At 43.1% G+C, this 23,507-nt stretch overlaps 2 protein-coding genes across 2 annotated transcripts in view; one reads left to right on the top strand and one right to left on the bottom strand.

Annotated features, from left to right (window-relative positions):
* Nucleotides 1-16,117, top strand: part of TF (transferrin) — a 41,223-nt gene extending 25,106 nt beyond the window's left edge. The window contains exons 16-24 of the mRNA XM_077350939.1: nucleotides 11-206; nucleotides 3,644-3,695; nucleotides 8,356-8,537; nucleotides 9,595-9,689; nucleotides 10,144-10,221; nucleotides 11,070-11,152; nucleotides 11,541-11,677; nucleotides 12,990-13,044; nucleotides 14,364-16,117. Coding sequence (XP_077207054.1) covers nucleotides 11-206; nucleotides 3,644-3,695; nucleotides 8,356-8,537; nucleotides 9,595-9,689; nucleotides 10,144-10,221; nucleotides 11,070-11,152; nucleotides 11,541-11,677; nucleotides 12,990-13,044; nucleotides 14,364-14,580 — 1,095 coding nt within the window. The 3' untranslated portion in view covers nucleotides 14,581-16,117. The remainder of the gene's footprint in view (nucleotides 1-10; nucleotides 207-3,643; nucleotides 3,696-8,355; nucleotides 8,538-9,594; nucleotides 9,690-10,143; nucleotides 10,222-11,069; nucleotides 11,153-11,540; nucleotides 11,678-12,989; nucleotides 13,045-14,363) is intronic.
* A 4,596-nt stretch (nucleotides 16,118-20,713) lies between these two features.
* The window catches only part of RAB6B (RAB6B, member RAS oncogene family), a 57,458-nt gene continuing 54,664 nt past the window's right edge, over nucleotides 20,714-23,507 (bottom strand). The window contains exon 8 of the mRNA XM_077349096.1: nucleotides 20,714-22,328. Within this exon, the coding sequence (XP_077205211.1) occupies nucleotides 22,264-22,328 (65 nt within the window). The 3' untranslated portion in view covers nucleotides 20,714-22,263. The remainder of the gene's footprint in view (nucleotides 22,329-23,507) is intronic.

The raw sequence follows: 23,507 nt of genomic DNA on the forward strand, positions 1-23,507 counted from the left end.
ATTACTGTAGGCTCTTTATGGAAGCAGTGGATCAGATCAAAATATGTTTAAGATGTTTGAGTCTGGTGATCCTGCAAAGAAAGATCTTATCTTCAAGGAGGGGACCATCTGTCTTGGAAAAGTCAAAAAGGGAACAACCTACAGCACGTTTCTTGGCAGTGACTATGTGGCTGCTATTGAATCAATCAACAAGATCTCACCTTCAGGTAACAATCTATCATTGATGAATCGTCAGGGAGCTTTATGTGCATAAACTGTACTTGAAACTTGAGTAGACACATTTCTGCCTGCTGTAATATCCAGAAGATATAAAAGAAACCATCTGGTTTCTTGTTTCTTAATCTTTATTTAGATATTGTACCTGATGGGTAGAAGATTCATATTATCAAGGGCTGAAAAAAGTGATCCTTGTGTGTGGTGGTTGCACAACTTCCATAAATAGGTTTCTGGAAACCAGTCTCTGCAAGTGTGTGCTCCAATACATCCTATATCAGTTTTGCAGTGTGGAATGACCAAGAGGGTGGTGAATTGCAATTATGGCCTGTTTTCTCAAACCTTTCCACGACCATTCATCCTATAGCTCTATTGAAAAATACTTAAGCGCATTAAATCTGCTGCTTTCCTTCTCTGTCACAATAATAGCCCTCTTTCAAATACTGGTGCACCAAAACGATGGCCCTGGTCTGGGCCTTTTAGGATCGATTGCCTAGTGTGCAATGCCCAAATAGAATGACCACTAGACTGGAAAATCTTTTATGATTTTATTTGACTTCAGAAGAACAAAATGACACAGGTGGGGTGGTCCTGAAAGAACCTGTGTGTAGAACAATAGAATTCCATAAAATTATATAACTTTTCATTGGAGGCGGGAAAAGGTGATGCCTTCACGGGTCAAACCAATAACCTAAGGTCTCCACCCCTTTACACAGCATTGGCAGCATTTCAAGAGATAGCCAAGTACATCCTTCTCAGAAGTAAGGTCTTTTGATTAAGAAATAATTCCAGAAGTCACGTTACAGAGACAAAAAAACAAGTTACAGAGCCAAGTTACAGAACTTTGCATTATCACATACAATGTCTTAAAATCTCATTCATGTTGAAGAGGCATTTTAGGTATTTTAGCATTTCACAGTATAGCAAATGTTAAAAGTTCACCTCTCACTCCATCAAAATGACTGTTTTCTCTTCAGTCTAATCTTGGGTGCCCTTTTGGGTTCTTCAAAGAGAAAGCAAACAAAATCCAATTGGAACAGTGATTCTTATTAACAGAATGTGCATAAGTTAGGGCCTTAAATATAAATATAGTGAATATAAATATAGTGAAAATATAGTGAACTGCTTACCTCCTAAAGACACTACAATTTTAGTGTTTCTCATAACATTGCCAACATCCAATGTCCAAGCAACAAACTGCTACCAACATCTTCCATTTTAAAGCGCTAGCTGGGGAATCGCATAAAGTGGATTCCCCAAGCTAAAAAGAGCCAGCTAGAGGAGAGCAACCTGCAGGCCACACACTGAAGAACTGTATGGAGGTGAAGAAGTGCTATCTCTGCCTCCAATGTCCCACCCTTGCACCTGCCTCCCACTCCCTTCTCCCAGGGACAGTTTTTTTTTTTAAGAAAACTGTCTGGAGCAACAAATAGGTGTACAAGTGAGCAGGCAAAGCAAAAAAATTTCCCCAAGTAGTCGCACAAAGCATGCCTCTCTGAGACCACCTCCCAGGAACAAGACTCGTATCAAGACTAATCTATGATTAGTACCATAGGCATTTCAATGGGGAAGTTTTGAATTTTTAAAAAATTAGCAGGCATCGCGGGCCCTTTAAAAGGATGAGAAATGGGATTGGTTGTTGGCTTGATGGACAGGTAGAAGAGAGTCGCATTTAAAGGGCATTGCTCTCTTCTGCCATTTCAAGCAGGTATACAGAGTGCAAAAAGGCAGCAGGTGGAAGTGAGACATGCAGAAGGTGAGGAATGGCTGGAGGTGCAATTATTTTTAATGCCACGCCATTACATTATTTTCTAAGATGTGCAGAAAAGCTCTAACTATACAAAAACACTACCGCAGAGCCACAGAATAGTGATAATAATTTTTACTGGCTCATTATAGATGAATATCTCTTAAATCAGTCCCACAGACCTTGAAATATAAGTATCTAGTTTCCCTTCTCATAATTTAAAGAAGTCTGGAATACTGCATAATGATATCATCCACTTACAGAATCAGTGTCCGCAACACCTTTACCTGGTTACTTTGCTTAGAGTCCTTTGGGAGATAATCCATCGTCATTCTCAATTCACACTTGGCCTCTGTTTCATGCTTCTGTAGGCCACTGAGGTCATCTTATTGGCTGATATAAAATAGGATATAAATAGGATCCCAGCATAGATATCTCATGGCTGTTGTGTTTCTTTACTCAAAGAAATTATTCTAGACTAGCTTCAAAGCCCGTACATAAGAACGGGCTTTGAAAGGGTCCTCCCTGTGAGGCTGCCAGCTGCTTTCCAGGCCACCGGGAAGCGCTGAGGGTGAGGGGGGGGTGGGGGAGAGGGAGTGCTTCCCGAGGGCCTGGCAAACACACCCTGAGCCTCTGCGAGGCTAAATGACTTCCCGGGGGCCTGGCAAGCAAGGCCTCAGGTGTGCTTTCCAGGCATTTGGGAACCGCTCCCTGCCCCCCCAGCGGGTGGATGGCTTCCTGGGGGCCTGGAAAACACATCGAGGCCCCGGGTGTACTTTCCAGGCCTTTGGGAAGTGCTTCCTCCCCCCCCCCCCGCGGCTGGGCCTCTTACCTGGGGCCCTGCAAGTGAAACGGCGGAGTCACAGACGTGCCTGGGTCTAACAGCCAGGCACGTCTGTGAGGCAAGGGGTGAGGGCTTGGTGAGGGAGGGCGGGAGCTGTAGAGGCAGGGCCAATCAGGGTGCAGCTGGCTGCACCCTGATTGGCCCTGGAGAGGCCAGACTGTTTGTCCCCCAAGGCTGTTTCACAATTATTAACAGGCACCAAATGGATAAGATAAGCTATGAGGTATCATTGGATAAATATCCTTCATGACCACAAGATAAAAAATTTTAGGGCATCGGCTTCTCTTGAAGAACAGGTAGACCATATCTTAACACAGCCCGCGGTGCTGCTGGCGCCGCGGACTAAATAAAGCCGTAAGGGCTTAAGGGAGGAGTTAGGGCGGGCTCTGTCCGGGATGAGGAAGGGTGCCGATTGGCCACTTCCTCCTGACAGACCATCGGCCGGGCCAATCGGTGCAAAGCGCCTCCGACACGTCAGGCCACTGGCCAAGGGAGCCCCCGCCAGCCGCGCTGCGTGCGACTGCCGGGGGCTCCCTTGCCTAGCGCCCGCTGTATTTTTATTACAGCGGGCTTGATTACCATTATATATATATATATATATATATATATATATATATATATATATATATATATATATATATATATATATATATATATATATATATATATATATATATATATACATACACATACACACATTTCTTTCTTTCTTTCTTTCTTTCTTTCTTTCTTTCTTTCTTTCTTTCTTTCTTTCTTTCTTTCTTTCTTTCTTTCTTTCTTTCTTTCTTTCTTTCTAACTCTAAACTTTTTTCATTGATGTTTTTTTTTCTCTATTTCAGCCCTTGTTGAGGCCTGCACCTTCCATCAGCATGGCTGCCAACCCTCACAATGAAAAAACAAAACATATCAACAATGAGAAGCTTCATTCCTTTGACTTTGAAAATGGGGATCTATCCAGCTCTTTCCCCCCCTTAACATTGCAAAAGAAAAGAAAGTGGTCAAGCTTCTGGATATATAACTCCCTGATATTGCAGTGAAAGAAAAATAAATAAATAACTATCACCACTGAATTATTTTTATTTGCCTTCATGCAGTAGCATTTTGCAGAACTTTCAATACTACTGAAGCAGAAAATAATCACCAGGATCCAAAGAACTACTTGAGGACTTGTGTATGCTTAGTGCAGCTTTTTACTTTTCTGTGTGCTCTATTACCAATTGGTTCAGAAACATTGCCTCTGTTTCAGAAAAGGTTTGCCATGTACTTTGGACTGGTGGATAGCATAATAAAAACTCTGAATCTCTGACGGAGAGGCTGATTCTGTGAAAGTTCATGGGGGTGGCAGGTTAGCGTGGATGAGCAATAGGGATGTGAGTGTCCTGCATAGTGCAGGGGGTTGGACTAGATGACCATGAGGTCCTTTCCAACTCTATTATTCTATGATTCTATGAATCTTCTTTGGGATTGTGAAGTAGTTTCACATTATTTGAATCTGTCAGTGTGATTAATCCTAAGCATCACATAATTTTCATGTTTAAAAAAAAATACTTCTGAACCTTGCCTTTTGTGCTAAGGTTTTAACATTGGTAAAGCGGGACACCTTTGACTGGGGGGGGGGGGTTCTGGATTAAAAATTTGGTCTATATGGAGCAATTTTTTAAAATAGAACACATAGAACAAAAAAAATAGTATTGTAATATACATTTTAAATTTCAGCATAAGTACAATTTGCCAGGTGCCCCCAGATGTCCCTCCAAAAGTGGGACAATCTGGTCACCTTACTTTGGTCCCAATGGAGATGTAAAACAGCTTAATTCATTCTCCTTTCCTCCATTTTATTCTTACACCAACCCTGTGAGGTAGGCTAGATTGAGTGTATGTGACTAGCATAAAGTCACCCAGCAAACTTTCATGGCAGAGTGGGGACTCAAATTTGCATCTCCCAGACCTAGTTGGACCCTTTAACTACTATTGTACGCTGGAAGGGAAGAGAGCATGTGAAGGGTGGGCGTTACTCAAACAAGAGCTATTGCATGCTCAATCCATGACTATCCCAGAAAGACAAAAACACTGCAGGAGCTCTAAGAAGCCTATTTGGATGAACAGAAAACTTCATGAGAAACTAAGAAAGAAAAGGGAAATGTTCAGGAAATGGAGGGAAGGACAGAGCTCTAAAGAAGAGTACCTACAGGTTACCAGGCACTGTAGATCAATCATCAGAAAGGCCAAAGCTGAGAGTGAGCTAAGATTGGCCAGGGAAGCCCATTGTATCAAGAAAAGATTTTTCAGTTATGTGAGGAGGAAACATAAAGTAAAGGAGGCAATAGGCTCACTGTTGGGTGCAGATGGACAAACTCTAACGGAAGATGCAGAGAAAGCAGAAAGGCTCAGCGCTTATTTTACATCTGTTTTTTCCCACAGGTCAAAGGGTTTAGGCACATCTAGAGATGGCAGTAGCCAAGGGATAGTGTCTGGGTGGCAGGTTGACATGGACAGAGAGGTTGTCGAGAGGCATTTAGCTGCACTGCATGAGTTCAAATCCCCTGGGCCAGATGAAATGCACCTGAGAGTGCTCAAAGAACTTTCCAGAGAACTTGCACAATCCTTGTCCATCATCTTCGGGACCTCTTTAAGGACTGGAGATGTCCCTGAGGACTGGAAGAGAGCAAACGTTATTCCAATCTTCAAAAAAGGGAGGAAGGATGACCCGGGAAATTACAGACCAGTGAGTCTGACCTCTGTTGTGGGAAAGATAATTGAGCAGATATTAAAGGGAGCGCTCTGCAAACATCTGGAGGATAATTTGGTGTTTCAATGAAGTCAGCATGGATTTGTCTCCAACAGGTCCTGTCAGACCAATCTGGTTTCTTTTTGACCAAGTAACAGGTTTGCTGGATCGTGGAAATTCGGTTGATGTCGTTTACTTGGATTTTAGTAAAGCTTTTGATAAGGTTCCCCATGATGTTCTGATGGATAAATTGAAGGACTGCAATCTGGATTTTCAGTTAGTTAGGTGGATAGGGAATTGGTTAGAGAACCGCACTCAAAGAGTTGTTGTCAATGGTGTTTCATCAGACTGGAGGGAGGCGAGTAGCGGGGTACCTCAGGGCTCGGTGCTCGGTCCGGTACTTTTTAACATATTTATTAATGATCTAGATGAAGGGGTGGAGGGACTACTCATCAAGTTTGCAGATGACACCAAATAGGGAGGACTGGCAAATACTCCGGAAGATAGAGATAGAGTTCAACAAGATCTGAACACAATGGAAAAATGGGCAAATGAGAACAAGATGCAATTTAATAAAGATAAGTATAAAGTTCTGCATCTGGGTCAGAAAAATGAAAAGCGTGCCTACTGGATGGGGGATACGCTTCTAGGCAACACTGTGTATGAACGAGACCTTGGGGTACTTGTGGATTGTAAGCTAAACATGAGCAGGCAGTGTGATGCAGCGGTAAAAAAGGCAAATGCCATCTTGGGCTGTATCAACAGGGGCATCAAATCAAAATCACAAGATGTCATAGTCCCATTATATACGGCACTGGTCAGACCACACCCGGAGTACTGTGTGCAGTTCTGGAGGCCTCACTTCAAGAAGGACATAGATAAAATTGAAAGGGTACAGAGGAGAGTGATGAGGATGATCTGGGGCCAAGGGACCAAGCCCTATGAAGATAGGTTGAGGGACTTGGGAATGTTCAGCCTGGAGAAAAGGAGGTTGAGAGGGGACATGATAGCCCTCTTTAAGTATTTGAAAGGTTGTCACTTGGAGGATGGCAAGATGCTGTTCCCGTTGGCTGCATAGGAAAGGACGCGCAGTAATGGGTTTAAACTACAAGTACAACGATATAGGCTAGATATCAGGGGAAAAAAATCAGTCAGAGTAGTTCAGCAGTGGAATAGGCTGCCTAAGGAGGTGGTGAGCTCCCCCTCACTGGCAGTCTTCAAGCAAAGGTTGGATGCACACTTTTCTTGGATGCTTTAGGATGCTTTGGGCTGATCCTGCCTTGAGCAGGGGGTTGAACTAGCACCACAGGCCCTTTAATGCATGGAGAAAGGGGATTGGCTGCCTGGCTTGATTGACAGGCAGAAGAGAGTTGCATGTAAAGCATGTTGCTCTCTTCTGCCATTTCAAGCAGGCATGTGCAGTGTAAGGAGCGTGAGAAGGTGAGGAATGGACGGAGGCATGATTCTTTTTAGTGCTACACCATTTAGCTGGTGTAACACTATTTGTTTAAAGTGTAGAATTGCCCCAGATGTCCCAGTAGTAAAGCATCTAGTCCAGGCTTTCTCAATCAGGGTTTTATGAAACCCTGGGGTTTCTTCATGGCCCTGGAAGAGTTTCCCAAATGGGTGACAGTTTTTTAAAAGATATTCCAGTGATATGATCATATATGGTCATGTTGACCCACCCACTCCCTCCCAAAATGGCCAATGATGGGTCTGTAGGGGGTGGGAAGGGGAGGGACCCCAGGTGGCTGTGTACACAGTTATGCTTTCCAATGATATTCTGCACAGTCACACCACTTCTGGGGTTTCTCAAAGCCTGAAGAATGTTTCAGGGGTTTCTCAACATGGAGAAACATTTGAATATTGGTACCAACTCCTCCAGTGGTCACCATGATGCTTACCAAGTATATTTAGAAAGTGAGTGGGACCACAGCTTTTGCCTGGGACTGTTTCTGATTGAATGTCTAATCAGGGAATGGATTCTTTGGACAGACTCCAGGGCTGCTTTGAAAATGAATGCCAGCTTTGAAAATGAACCCTATAGCATCACATCCCTGCTGAACTCCCTCTCCGGGCACTATCCTCAAGTCTGCAGAATCTCCCACGTTGGGAGTTAACAGCTCTAGACTACAGTGGAACCAACCTTAGCCTCAAAGATACAGAAAGGCTCTCTTTCAGGTTTGCATCATGGTCTAACCAGAGTGTTCCCATTGCACTCACACAAAATTGCAGTAGTCCTTTTAAAAACTTGTCAGTCAGGGCTAGGGTACCTACTCAGGTTCCTGCAACGGATATAGGTATGCTTAAAAAAACATATTTTGAAAAACAAGGAGATACACAGAGTGGGGCTTGTGTGATTTGCTAGATTTCTGCTAAGCTCAGGTAGCATTTGGATGGAAGCCTACCACGGAAGCCAAAGGCCTGCACACAGAGGGCAGGCAATGGCAAGACAGGCCACCCTCTCGGCTTGAAAGCCCTAAGGGGCGGCCATAAGTCGCCTGGGATTTCATGGTATTTTACACGCGGCTGGAGGAAACTGATTTCAGAGTAAGGGCATTCAAACAGAACTACTAGGAAGAGATCTCACTCCACGAGACTCAGCCAACTCAGGCAACTATGGAGTGGGTGGGCAGACCGCTCAGTTGAAGCTCCTGCAGATCCATGCAGTAAAGATGCCCTTCATGTGTCCCTCCCCGCCCACCCCCGCTTCTCCGCCCATGCCACACCCAGAGCGGGGCTGACGCCGAGAACTACAAGTCCCATGGTGCACGTGGGCGAAGCAGCGAATCCCAGCAGCCACGGCGGCTGATTTCCGCCAAGGACACGTCGCTCGCGCGGGGCTGTGGAGTCCGGCGTCGCCGCGGGAAGCGCGAGGCTTGCGATGGAAGGGACCGCCGCCGCGCGAGATGCCTCGCCTCGGCCCCTGGACGCGCCGCTGCCCGTGTCAGACTTGGTGCCGCTCTCGGTGCTGCTGGCGCTGGTGGTCGTGGCCGTCACCCTGTGTGAGTCTCCCGGCTCGGTCAGGTCGGGGAGGAGGCGAGAAGGGCCGGGGGAAGGACCCGCTTGCCGATGGGAGAGCCCTTGCCTTCGCTTCGCCCCTAAAGGAGCAGCCGCGGTGGGTCAGGACCACGGTCTACCAGGGGTCGCCGGACTGTGGTTCTCGAGATGGTCCTGGACCACAATTCCCAGGAACCCCCGCCTACTTTTTATGCCGGCAGGGGCTCGTGGGAGTCGTAGTCCACGAGGATCTGGACTACACAGGTTGGTCGCCCTTAGTTCAGCGCCTGCTGTCCAACACTGGCATGCCCCTGGGAAGCCCACAAGTAGATTCTGCAGTTAAAGCCCTCGCCTGCTGGCTGCTCTCCTGAATCTGGCAACCAGAGGCACACTCTCACCCAACTTCCTGATAGTCTTCCTTCCCATCCCTTCATCCTGGGTACCCAAACTTTTCTTTGTGGGGTTGCACAACCGTCCTGCTTTTAGCCATCTGGCAGTGAGAAAAGATGAACCGCCGGCCAAAGGAAGTCATAGCCGTGTGCAAACCAAGAATCATTTTTATTCTTAAACAGCAACAAGAGCACCAAAATGAAATGTGGTATTAAACTAGTTTTCAAGGAGAAAATCCTTCATTGGTGGCTTATGTTTGTCAAATTCCAGTGTTTTAACAGGGTATTCTGGATCCATCTCAGTGAGTATTCAGTGCTCCAAAGCTGGAGTAGTCAACCTGTGGTCCTCCAGATGTTCATGGACTACAATTCCCATGAGCCCCTGCAAGCGAAAATGAGTTTAATACTGGATTTCATTTTAGACTTCTGGCAGCCTGGAGCTTCTTCCTTTACATCTGTACTCTTCTTGTTTGCCCCCTCCCCCCAGCCTAGTCATGGGGAAGATGTGCCTAAGAAGTTAAATTTTTTGTACAAAGTTTGAAGTAGATTTAGCTGTGACTATGACTATAGATTGTATATATAAAATAGCTTTTCTCCACGTATGGCAAAAATTGAGTTATCTTGGGTATGAACAAACAATATGTTCTTAGCTTTTTAATCTCTTTCACTGTAGTGATTTTGAAATTTATCCAGACCAGGAAGAGCAGTCGGAGAGCAGTGCTTCTAGTGGGTCTCTGTGACTCAGGAAAAACACTTATGTTTGTAAGGGTATGTAAATTACTTTCTCAATATTGAATCTTTTAGGATGTTTTCCAGATCAGGATTTTGTTGTTTCCTTCCTTTTTTGTTAGAAGACTATTTATTTTCATTCCATTTGGTTGGTTAAGCACTGAGAGATAAAATGTTATCATACTTTATTACTGTCTTTGTGATGTATTTTAAAATATTATTGTGCAAGTAACTGTCTTATTTAAATTTTTAATTAGAAGTTTAGTTTTCTTACTTGTTAAAATAACTACCTTAATGATAGCTGTATGATGGCCAGCTTAGGTTAAATGTAGATACGGCAGGCTTGTATTTGCAAAAATGTTTATGAAAGAAGTATTTTAGATTTAGTGGCAAATATTTGAAATAAAAATGGCTTTAATTTGTTTGTTGTATTTAGATAGTTGTTAGCACTTCTGGCACCTTTCATTTATCTGTGTTCTTTTAATTTTAATAGCTGTTAACGGCCAATTTCCGAAATACACAGACTTCCATAACAGATAGTTCTGCCTTGTACAGAGTTAAAAATGACAAGGTAAGAAGACTTCATGTTTTTTTGTCTGTAATAATCTTCTGACTGCCTAGATTGTATTGAACAATTAACATTGGCAACTGGTTGGACAAGGGATGCTAGTCTCTTATGAATTAAAAAATGATTTTGTACTTTTTTATTAAAATGAAAAGCAGAATCCACCCTCCCAAGTGCAGAGGCACACATTGTAGTGGAGGCATTTTGAGCTGTTCTTATCTTAGGCCCTGGTGATGTGCTTGGCCCTTACATTGAGTGGCAGGTCTGTTCACCATTCCAGTTCCTGGCCTCAGTGTGCCAGCTCCTCATGCTCCATGATGCTCCTCCATGATGCTCCTCCAGCTCCTCATGCTCCTCTCTTGAACTACTAATATTCATTGCCTGTGTGTTCATATTTCTTTTGGGTTAAGTAAGCAGCTTTTTCAAAAAACATCTTTACTTTAAAAATATTAATCATGCATGAAAATGCTGTAGGGTCAATAAAAGTTACTTGGGAGGAGCAGCAAATGAAACTAAAAAAATCTTCAAATGTTAGGAGAAGACAATGATAGAGGTAAACAGAAAAAGCTCCCCGGGGAGAGAGTTCCAAATCTCCAGATGACCTCTCCTAGTCATATTATTTTCAAATTATATGTTTATTAGTCATTTGAGGGCTTGTGTATGAAACAAAATTAGATGAGTCAGCTTCTATACATTGGTGCAGTCTGTGTTTGAAGCAAACTGACCTTTTTGAAAGAGTTAAAATACTTTATCAGCTTAGGCTGGTTACACAAGTATACATTAAGGCCTTCAATGCAAAACAACCACAGCTGTCTCATTAAATGTTTATTGGAATGTTACTACTTCTTCTGCAGAACTCAAGTGTGACTTTAATTGACCTTCCAGGACATGAGAGCTTGCGGCTTCAGTTCTTGGACAGATTCAAGGCTGCAGCTAGGTAATTGTTAGATGAATGATTTTGTTTTGTTTTTGTTTTCCTTTTCAATGATTTTTGGATGGTGAAGCTGAAGAGGCATTTAAAATCTAGGCATTCTACAAATATAAAGCATGTTCCACACCTTTTGCTTTAAACTTATGTCTGCTTTGATGAGTGAAGAAATAGGGTGACAGTAATGAAATAATCAACCCCTATCCTCCTAATATACGGCAGCATGAAAGCTCTTGGTGAACTGTGTGTTCTTAACATGACACGAACACATTAGATCTTAATGAACTGGTGGTAAGAATTTTCTGTTTCACGGTGTAACACTACTGGACTCCTTTGATAAGTATGGTTCATGCAGAGTCAGTTTACCATTTAATGTCATGTTCCTTTGTTTTTGCAGGGCGATTGTGTTTGTTGTGGATAGTGTAGCATTCCAGCGAGAGATGAAAGATGTGGCAGAGTTCCTGTACCAGGTCCTGACTGACAGTACAGTGCTGAAAAATGCACCTCCCCTGCTAGTAGCCTGCAACAAGCAAGGTAATTGGATGATATACAGATTCATGACTCACAGTTTTACTTAGTTGTGGTCAGGACATATAATGTAATCTTGCCAGTTTTTATTCCTGCCATGCCATCATTGAACTGTTACATTTTGTGGGGAATGTGATTGTTTTGCAGGTGTTTTGCAGCAGACTCCCTGCATCCCAGGACTTACAGGTTTTGCCTTTCGTGGTGATCCCAGGAATGGATCTCCTGCAAACAGTGGGAGTCTATTTCAGCCACTTGGAAATAAAATAATGGCCATTTGCAGGATGGGTGTAGATACTTAGAAGTGTGCCATGTTCTCATAACTTTTGCTGAGGGATGTCACCACCGCTGCCTGAGCCCCTGCTCCGCTTGCTTTCCTGCCGGCGCCCCTGACTTCCAGCCGCCCACTGGAGAGCACTGCCAGCAGCAGCTGTGCAGTGCCACGCCGAGGGGGAGCCCCAGCCATGGCAGCCGCTGGAGAGCACCAAAAGTGAGCCGGCGGCAGAGTGACAGGGCAGCCCCCGAGGCAGCAGCCGGGGAGGAGGATGAGGAGGAGCTGCGGCCTGGTACTGACTGATCGACGGACCGGGACCAGTCCCGGGGTTGGGAACATCTGGATTACAGTGTCTGTAAAACACATAAAATTCTGAAATATACAAAATAGAATTTAAAATTAATTAAATACAGTTAAAACATTTTAAAATTGCACCACTGCTATTGCCTTTATTATTGGTCTTAAAGGGGGGGGGGGGGCTCACGTAATGTAACCTCACTGAGGGGTATAGCCTGTGTCTACAGGCAGGGTAATTGGTGGCTATTTTATTGATTTATTATTAGATTTTTATAACTAGGTGTTACTTTAGGCCTCAACCATAAGTTATACAGCTGGGTTGGAATTTTTATTGATTGTTGAACTGTAGACTGCCTGCTCCAGAAATTGAGTACTGAAATATGCCATCAGGCTGTAAAATAATGAATGTGGCCAACGAATTTCTATTTAGTCTAGGAATAAGAATATATTTGGAGGTTATAGGTGCTGTCATCTGTTCTCTTATCTGACACGTTGGGCTTGTTTGCAAGGATAAATAATAGTTTTCTTCTTCTTCCTTGGAACCTTCAGTTGTGTCTCTGCCAGATGCTTTTACAGATACCCATTGTGTGTTTGAACAAATTTCAGTATAAGTAGGAGTAGTCTGTAGCAGAAAAATACAAGGAATTGTAGATTGTCTATGAACATTTCATTGCCAAAATACACCAACAGATGTTGTGTTCTTTTTGTTAATCATACTATATTGTTAAATAATTTTTTTTTCTTCCTTAGATGTCACAATGGCAAAATCCTCCAAACTTATACAGCAGCAGCTGGAAAAAGAGCTGTAAGTTGAAGCGGTTGGTTTGTCATTCATGTACCTGTTCTGGTGTTAGGCCTGGAGAGGCCTTATAGACCAGGGGTAGTCAACCTGTGGTCCTCCAGATGTTCGTGGACTACAATTCCCATGAGCTCCTACCAGCAAATGTTGGCAGGGGCTCATGGGAATTGTAGTCCATGAACATCTGGAGGACCACAAGTTGACTACCCCTGTTATAGACCATGTAGTGCAAACCCCTGGCTAATCAGGAGAGACAAAGATAATGCTGTTCAAACAGGTGCCTAACCAAAGATACCCAATGAGGGAGAGCCCATCATACCCGAAGAAATTAATTCTGTCATCCAACTCCTGTTGCCCTCACAATGCTTCTACCAATGTACAATTGAACGGTGAGCTTTAGTCCTCGTCTGTTGTCCCTTCCTTGTTATTTCTATATTTCCATATACCTTGGATTTGGTTGACAGAAAGGGCAGAGACAATGAATTAGTTTATTCCCCTGAGAAATACTGTGGTCAGTAAGTAGTGCCTGGTGGCAATTTCCTGACCCGTTGCATGTGGTGATGAGAAGGATTGTATGAATGTTGTCACAGAAGTCAGTTTAATAAAATTAGCTCATGTTTTCATACCTTGAGAATATTACAGTGATTAAGGGTAACTTGGTTACTGTGAGATCAAGAATACGACAAGAATACGAATTTATATTAGGGAAACATTCATTTCTGCTGATGTCCTTTAGTGTCCAGCAGGTGGCAGTAATGTAACGGGTTCAGTGTGTCAAAATTTGTAGAAGGCCGTCACTAAAACCTTTCTGTAGTTGATATGGATCCAGTAATTTTCAAATAATGTTCTCAGAACTATATTTTGACCTTCAGAAGAGTAGATTTTGAATTCTGATTGATGAAAGTAGCTTAAATGAATACGCCCTCTGTTCCCCCTCCTGTAGCCATCTGGATGGTAGACTTCAACAGAATTCTACACAATCCCTGAGTACCATAATGGAAAAAATGTGGGGTATAAATGCAACACTTAAATCACTGGAGTAATGTAGTAGTTTGTAAAATTTGTTATCTGTGGGACAATTGATGGCTGGACAAGGGAGGTGACACATTAAGGTTGGGGCTACTTTTGATCATTGATCTCTAAATGTGAGGAATAATTCTGCAAGCTAGATTGGTAGCTCTTCTGAACTGGGAGCATCTGTATAATCAGTTTAGCAGGGATCTCTCCAAAATATGATGTGAATTGTATCCTGAAGTGCTGAAAGTAGGCTAAAATTGCAAGTCTCACCTAAGCGTGCGTATAATTTATTCTGTCCTTCCTAACAGCAACACCTTACGGGTGACTCGCTCAGCTGCTCCCAGCACACTGGATAGTACGAATTCTGGATCTGCCTCTCAGCTTGGAAAGAAGGGCAAGGAATTTGACTTCTCCCAGCTCCCTATGAAAGTGGACTTTATAGAATGCAGTGCCAGAGGAAGCAAGGGAGAGGAGGGTAGTGCTGACATTGAAGGCTTGGAAAGATGGATAGCCAAAATGGCTTGAGCCACAGGGAAGCATCCATTAGAAGAAATGTGCATTTGAATAGTATGTGAAATCTAATAAAGGAGGATGAGTCATGGGAACAGTCTAGGTAGGATGGTGGGAGCCTTTGAGAGGATAATTATGGCAAGGTCATTCTGCGGTACTTTGGAATGCTTTTCTGCTTGCTGGTGTTCTGGCTGTGATAGACAGAAGAATCCCTCCTAATGTACACCACAAGCAGTTCCTTTTCTCTTTCCCATTCTCATTCCCTCATCATTTCTTCTACTGTATCTCATCTGTATAGGCTTTACATAAGGATTATATACTGGATGAAAGCTATGAGAGGTTTTTATAAGCGCTATTTCAGAATTTGAATTTCTTCACCGTTGCTTACTTTCGAGTGGTAACCTAATCTGAGATGTTCCTGGTAAATGCCCACTTGTTTATGAGCGTCTGTGAAAGCCACAGGTTGCCAGATATTTAGACCCCTCAGTGGGGATTGACAGTCTGTGCTATGCCTAGCAGTGCATTTTTCTGCTGCTAGATCCCCCCGCAAATAGCACTTGAATAACTGCTCTTGAGAGCTAGGAAACCCAAACTGTTTAAGTATGTTTTCAGTTCTGCTTCCAAGCCCTTTTCCCAGTTGGAGAGGGTGAAAGGTATGACAGACTGTGTATTGCCGAGTTGATATTACAGTAATTGAAATGTAATTCTGGCAAATACTTCCATATAAATTGGCTGATATATCCATGGTTGGGGACCCTGCTTGTTTTTGGTAAGAACTAAGGTAACACTCTCTCCAAACAGTGGTGATGTTGTGGGGCTCTCCTCCATTCTGTCTGCTTCATTTCTTGGTGGACATGGGTCTTAATATTCTGAGGAGAGAATGATCTGTGCCCAAGTTCCTAAAGGTGTTTCTGCTGTAAGAATTTGTGTTGTACTGTTAGAAAAAACAAATGTTGGGACAATTACAACTATGTCACAAGAAGTACATGGGCCAGCTTCACATAATATGAAAGAAATGTTTGCTGCATGTCCCAGCAATGAACATGTAATGTTTGGAAGTTGAGCATATGCAAACATTTGGTAAACAGATCTCTGCAAGCCTCACACAGCTGTTGCTCCTGGATGCCTGTTTTCTCTGCATGTTCGGATGCTAATCTCCCTTTCAAGCATTAGTGACCACTGCCTATTCCGGCAGTGTGGCATATATAGTACTGTTTTTCATATTGTGTAAAACATACCCAAAGTTTTATCTGCGCTTAGAATAGTCAGCGAATGTTGTTGTTAGTAGCATGGCTTTTTTAAACAGTTGTGGATTCGTGGACAGCTGACTTTGTATCTATGAACAGCTCCTGCTTTGGATTGCAGTTTACCTTATTCGCTTCTTGTCATATCTGTACCATGGGAGACTCAGAGCAAGAAGAGTATGCATCTCATGTTGTCCATGATTCAAGATGCAGGAAACTTTTTATGTACTGAATTTGCAAACTCAGATATAAACATCAAACCTTTTAAATTATTTTTTGAAAACAACTGAATAAAATTGCTTGGCTAACTGGTTGTTTGGCTTTTCTCTAATGCTTCTCTGATGTCGCTATTCATATCATTTGCCTCTAAGGTGATGTGATGTTTTATGCAGTTTTGTGTCATTGAAATAAATATGCATTTTGTTTTTTTGTTTTTGGTGGGGTGTGTTGGGGGATCAAATGTGAATACTATAGTAACACACAGTCAACAAAGTTCATAGACCCTAAGCACTTTATTTGGTGCAAAGAAAGGAGGAAATGTTCAAATTCAAATCTTGCATCAACATGAAAAGTTAAGTGTGAGATTACTAGGGGTATGGCCAAATGTATCTAGTCATTGTCACATAACAAAATCCACTTGGACTGTGTACTTGGACCATGCCCTAAAAAAGGCACATTATGATTCTAGGACTGTTTCTGCACCAGGAATTTCCATGCCTTACCGCTCGTCTGGTGCTATGCCAAATTCCTGGTTCCGTTTGACGTTGATGCTGGGCCAGGGCTGTCCCAGGTGTGGCCCAACAGGCCCTATGTTGCCTCATGGCAAGGGAACAGGATATATCCATATTCCCTTTTTTGCCCCAGATGGCATTGGGGCCTATGTTGGGCCAGGTCCGTGCGGTAGGGGAAGAATCGGCACAGCATGGTGGTACTGCCTGGGGCATTTTTTTATTTTTAAGAATGCAGTATTATGTGGGAACGCATTACCTTTTTCTTAAAAATAATAACAAGCCTAGGTGGAAGCAAAAGTCTGGAGTGGGCAAAGTGCGCTGGGCCAAATGCTCCCTGGTACGAGAGCAGGAAGAGGCAAGGCTAAACTGATCTGGAATATAGGTCCCCAAAGTTTAGGTAGCTTCATACTATGACCTTTTTACTCTACTGTAGGATTCCTTTTCAGTGTACTGCTACAAGTGAAACTGAAATTGACTCAATAATCCACCCCACAGGTAAAATTCTGCTGTTTAATAATTTGGAAGTGAGTTATCTTCCTGTTCTTGACTAGCTGTATGGTGTTCTCATAAACTGTTTGCTCTTCTGGCTTTTTACTGTATAGCAAACCAAAGTTCTAATTTTTATTTCATTTTATTGTAATAGCATGTCACAAAATAGAGAGAATAAATTATTAAAATAATGATCAGTGATTTTGGCAGACTAAAAAGCTCTCTCCCCTGGTGGGCCAGAGGGACTGAAGATTTACAATTGATCCATGAATACTGGGCTGCCACTGTCAGACCTAGGAAGCAGTTAGGATGGAGGACAATGGGAAAGACGAAACTTTAAAGGAACAAGTGTCTAGAGAAGTTTTCTAGCTCTATTAAGGACAGTGGTACTGCAACTGCATTTCTCAAATTGCCACAAATCAGTTGAAAAAACAATTCAGAAAACATTGGATTGCACTGGCTGGACTAAGATGTCATTTTGCTTGCCCCCCCCCCCCAAAAAAAAATTAAAAATTGAGAAACAAGGCAATTCCAGACTAAATGGCTGTTGTAGAACCCACTGGTATTCTGACAATTTATCATAAACATATATGAGAATGTTATTATTTCATCCCCCTCCCCTTCCATGTGTCTGTCCCATGGTGTAGTAATCTGTTCTGGCACGCTGGGTTTGATTCTCCACTCTTCCACATGCAACAGCTGGTGTCTGTTGTGTGGAGAGGAAGGGACGGTGATTGTAAGCCACTTTGAGACTCCTTCAGGTAGTGAAAAGTGGGGTATAAAAACTGACTCTTCTAAACTTTATCATCTATAATAGCTACCTTATAACAGAAAAGTCAAGATGTCATTTGATACTTAAATCCAGGGGCAGGAGCTATGAACAGGCAAGACAGATCTTTTTACCTACCAGAAAATGGCCCTAGTTTTGCAGAAAAATGTAAAATCTAAAGAAAATGCATTGGACAGCTTGAAAAATCCAAAAAGGTTTAATAGGAACACCTGTTGGTTTAAGCAAGAGATTCCCTCAATGGCTGATGCTAGGCAACCTCCAAGCTTGACTCTGTTAAGAAGAGGAGATGGAAACCTTTCCAGCCTTTCTTTGGAGTTTAAGGGTGAGCTATTAGGTCCAGACCTGGCTAGAGCTGGGAGATTTTGTGATGAAATCTGAGAACTGCTGGGTTTGGGGAGGGGAGCTACAATCTCCGAACTCCAGTTGTTGACTGAGATCACCCAGATGATAGAGATCAGTTCCCCAGGAGAAAATGGTTGCTTTGGAGGGTGGACTCTATGACATTTACCCCATTCAGGTCCCTGTCCTCCCCAGGCCCCACTGCCAAATCTCCAGGGATTTCCCAACCTTTATCTGGCCAACCAAAGGGGAACTGATATTGATAGTTCAGAGAAAAGTGGAGATACTATGGGAACTTTCAGGAAAGGAAAAGAGGAAATAGAGCAGGGGAAATGAGATGGCCCCTACAAGTCCTTGTGGGCTCCCATTTGCTGATATACTATTAGCCACCCATGTCCCCATCTGCGGATAGCTAAATTCACATATCGGGGCCACATATAGACTAAGCAGATTTTCCAGGAAACAAGGAGACTTCCCAGGTTTGCAGAAAAAATGTAAAAAATAAAAAAACCCATAGGGTTTCTAAAACCCTAAGTAAAACACTTACCTCTGGCAGTCTTTGGAGCCTGGGAGCTGAAACGGATGTGACTCTGGATGTGACGTCCAGTAGTCCGCCCCTTTGAGCACACCAGAAGACGAAGGGACAAAGATGCTGGGGCAGCAGCTGTGTGGTCTCTATAGGCCAGGACACTGCCTACACAGCCTCTGTGGACTGGGGTGACACCCAAGAAGGTGTTGGGTCCCATAGCAGTGGCTGGCAGCCTCTGCAGGCTGGGACGCTGCCAACACAGCCTGTGGGCTGGGGCGCTGCCCACAAGGCTACCAGGGTGGGAGCGGTGCCCGCACAACCATAGGAGGCTGGGGTACTCCTTCCTCAAGAGGTAGGGAGGGGAGGGGGGAAGTCTCTCTCTGTGTGTCTGTCTGAAAAAGGGGGACGTGGAGGGACCAGAGGGAAGTAGGGGTGAAGGAGTCTGCATGTATTTGTGTGTGATTGTCTGAGAGGGAGAGGGATCAAGGAGCCCCGGAGCAAGTATGTGGAAGTCAGGCTGTCACTACATTTCCCCCCTTCCTTCTCTGGAGTATGCACCTGCTGCTTGTTCTCCTCTCAATCATCCACTAGCTCAGTGGAGAGCCCTCCCTCTCATTTGTGAGCTATGCAGATTGCTCAGAGTTCAGTGGTAACTGCTCACTGATAGCCCTTCATCCAAGCCATCCATTCTTTCTTCCTTCTGATTTAACCTCTTCAGTTTTTGCAACTGAGCCAGAGAAAGGAGTCACAGCAGTTTCAGTAGTTTCAAGTGATTATTTCAAACTGTAATGCATATTTTGTATATTTGATCACTGAAGGCCATTTGGTTGAAACATGTATGGTCAGGGTTACACGTGGTCCTTATCTGAGATTAATGAATAATTTTAGGCTATCATTTGGGCCTATACAGAGTATTTAATTATTTTGTAATAAATGCATGCATTTTTGTATAATTGATAATTTTAAACTTTGTATATGGAGAATCTGAATAATTACTTCTTTATAACCAACTGCTTTAATCTTTGGGAGATTAAAACTCCACAAAATAGTAGAAAAATTGCTTGTAGCTTTAATTTAGAGTTTTACGGTATCTGGTTTGGCATCCTTACTTCTACCCTCTCCTCAACCTCCTCCTAACTACATGTCATATTTCTGCTGCCTCTTGGTTACCAAATGCAAGTCCTTCAGATAATTTATCTCAGATGCCATATTTTCTTAGTGTTGCTTTTTCTGCAGTGCATTTTCTATTCATCTAGTTTTGCTCTTTACAGAATGCCTTGGAGAAGAAAAATCTGATGGACCCTTCTTAGTAATCCTTCACATGAACACATTAAGCAGCCTTATACTAAATCAGACTCTTGGTCCATCGAAATCTCTATTGTCCACTCAGACCACCAATGGCTCTCCAGGATCTCAGGCTTAGGTGTTTCCCAACACCGTCTACCTGATTCTTCTAAATGCAGATGCCAGGGACTAAACCTGGACCTTCTTCATGCCAAGCAGATTCTGTGCCAGTGAGCCACAGACCATGCTAAATAAAATCTATCCCTGGGAATGTATGTATCCCAATGGGCCTTTTCAGAGCCTTTGACCTTTATCATGGTTGCCTATGATTTAACTGTGAAAAATGCAAAGTCACTTTCATTTTAATCCAAAATCTTGAATTATAATGTCTGTAGAGGGAGGAAGGAAATGTGGGATAATTCTGTATGACTACTAATAAGCAAAAGAAACTTTCAAGATGAGTGTTCTAAGGAGGTGTGTATGTTGCTGTACAGCATGTAAACAGTTCTACCTTGTAATGAGGAAAAGTAACTTCAGCATTAATTGTGGCACTGTGGTAATCCATGTGACACTGCCTAAAACTTGGACCAAATTATGCTGAGCAACATGTGAAAATCTTTACGATGCTATTATTAATTATATCAGCTCATAATAGCTATTCCTTCAGCAGTGCTCCCAACATGTATCTATATGCCACTATCACACACTGAACAACAACATCTGGAGATACATCTACATGCAGTTTTTCTAGTTACACATGAATCTGAGTTTAATTTATTGAAGACATGACAAGTCACACTTTTCCCCAACAATAACAAAAACCTTCTAGACCCACACACTGCAGCAACTGTAATTTTCCACAACTGTTGTTGGTTGCAATTCAAGTCATAACAGTGGGAGAAACCAAGCATCTATATTGTGTGTGAGTGTGTAATACATACACCTCCACACAGCGATGTGTGTAAATGTATGTTTTATGTCAATATAAAACATGCACACACATGTATACAAAAATTAAATACATTATCTATCGCATCTTTGTTGCCAAAGCATTCTCCTCTTCTTAGGCAACAGGGCCTTCTTCCTCTCCTTGTCCACTCATGCAAAATTTATTTTCACTCATAATAATGATCAACCACCATGAATAGTACATTCGGCTAAAAGTGAGCTGGTCCCAATGGACTATGGTTGAAATGACTGACAGTTCTGATTAAACCTTGGCCACCATTTTGAGTTGCTTCCTTGAAGGAATCTGCTTCTAACTGTAAACTTAGAGATGAATCCACCCGGACACATTGGAATAATGTTTTCTTCCCCCTTAAAACAATTTTGAGTGCTTTCTTCAACACAACTTTAAAGTTAAACTGGCAGCCATATTTGGCTGTGATAAGCTGGCAGAGAACAAAGACGATCAGAACCCCATGGGACAACCATACATTTAAAGTGACAGCAATGCCACTGGTTTCACAGATACACCCTGGTGTACGTGTGTGGTGGCTTCTGCTAGCTAGCGTGGATTTTTTTCTTTCAAATGGACTTAAGACTTTGTGACAAGTGAACGTCTTAAAACATGTGCCTGCCCTAGCAGTGCTAAAAAGAAACTGCTCCCATAGTATAATAAAATACAGTATGAAACATGATAGCAAGATGTGCATGCACTATAGACCCTGTGAAGCCATTTGGGAGCTATGGAGGCGCACTGCCTCTCTCATGAACAAAGTGTCTCTAGTTGTACTCTCTCGTCCACCTCTTCATGGCTATATAGTCAGAGGCCTTGTTCTGCATACTGGCAACTGCAGCACACATTACTAGCCTGTCATTGGGCTGTGAACTGTATAGTTAGTGTCTTAGTGAACCAATCAGGGACTAGTTTCCTACAAGGTATGTCTACTGTTTATGCCATACACTGAAATTAGCCAGCCTGTATAATCTTGGGGTTGTCTCTGTAAGTTTACAAATATACAATTAAAAAAAGTGCCCAAAAAAGATACAAGTCCCCATGGCTGAGAGCTGTATACACAATTAAAGTGTCTTGTTTAAAATTCTGAATTGTTTTGGCATTTTTAATAAAGTACAATATATTACAGCCAAACCTAACAAAATAAAATAGAACCAGCCGTTGAATAATGTATTCTGATCCCTGCCACCCCCTCCCTTCCCTGGAGAGACACAGAGAGAAAAGAGATTCTCCCCACTGAATAACTCAAGTTGTAATAGTAGGAAGCTAACCAATAGGAAGCAACACAACAAGCGTGTGGTGTCAAATGGAGCTGACGAATCCTGCGCTTTGCATTAACAAGAGCACCCTCCTTCACTGGCTGGTGGTTCCTGTGGTTTGTCCAACTTTATGTCAATCACTGAAGAAAAAAAGTTAAGGTAGAAAACTATAGAGGTAAAGTAGCTTCCTACACCATGGTGGTAGCTAGTCATTTATAGATTGCATCCCATCCCATCCTATAAACAGTGTCTGCTTACATGCCAGTTGCTACACACTGGCAGCTATTTATGTGGAAACCAGGAGTCATGGTCAGCATTGCAAATGTTATTCACAAAATAATTACCAGATACTTTCGAAATACAAAAGTCAGGGATGAAAGTGATATTGTCAAGGTTCCAAGGACTCTACCAGCAAATGATAGAACAGCTGAAGGATTGGCTTTGGATTCACCCCTGAAGCTCACTGGGCCAAATTATTTCTTGCAATGACTCTGAAAGATAGGTGAGTTGACGCATTAGGAAGAAAATTGTGAAACCTTTTGCTAGTTGAAAAGTGCTGAAGAAATTAATATAATATAGTCTTTGAGATGCCTCAAGGAAGTTGTAACAGATTTATTGTAGTAGAAAGTTCTGTGAGGAACATTTTGTGGGCTTTGGCTTACAAGTCAGAAGGTACCCCAACACTCAGAAGAAGAAGAGTTGGTTCTTATATGCCGCTTTTCTGTACCTGAAGGAGGCTCAAAGCGGCTTATAGTCGCCTTCCCTTTCCTGTCCCCACAACAGATACCCTGTGAGATGGGTGAGGCTCAGAGAGCCCTGATATCACTGCTCGGTCAGAACAGCTTTATCAGTGCCGTGGCAAGACCGTCACCCAGCTGGCAACATGTGTGGGGGGGTGCAGAATAAAACCCAGCATGCCAAGTTAGAAGTCCGCATTCCTAACCACTACACCAAACTAGTTGCCACAGACTGACATGAGTGCCCTCCGGGATTTATCACACAGACAGAAAGAGGCTGGATGGCCCAGCATGACTAAGCCAAGGTGATGAAGTAGATCAGCAAAGGCCCCTGCTCTGCATATTTCTTCTCACATTGTACTACTGAAGAAGCATCAGCTTGGAGGTTCTGGATTTCCCCACTGTTCTCCTCCTCCTCCTGCAGCCCTCCCTTAACCAGCAACAGGTGGTTTGAGGCAACCTGGCCTTCCTCAGCCCAGAATCCTTATCAGTTGTCCGCAGCCTTTTTCAAGCCGGGGACCAGGGGGGGGGGGAGAGGGAGGTGCAGGTCCCGGCAGGAGGCGTGGGCACAAACGCAAAGGG

This window comes from Paroedura picta, chromosome 8, assembly GCF_049243985.1.
Source record: "Paroedura picta isolate Pp20150507F chromosome 8, Ppicta_v3.0, whole genome shotgun sequence".
Classification (NCBI taxonomy): Eukaryota; Metazoa; Chordata; class Lepidosauria; order Squamata; family Gekkonidae; genus Paroedura; species Paroedura picta.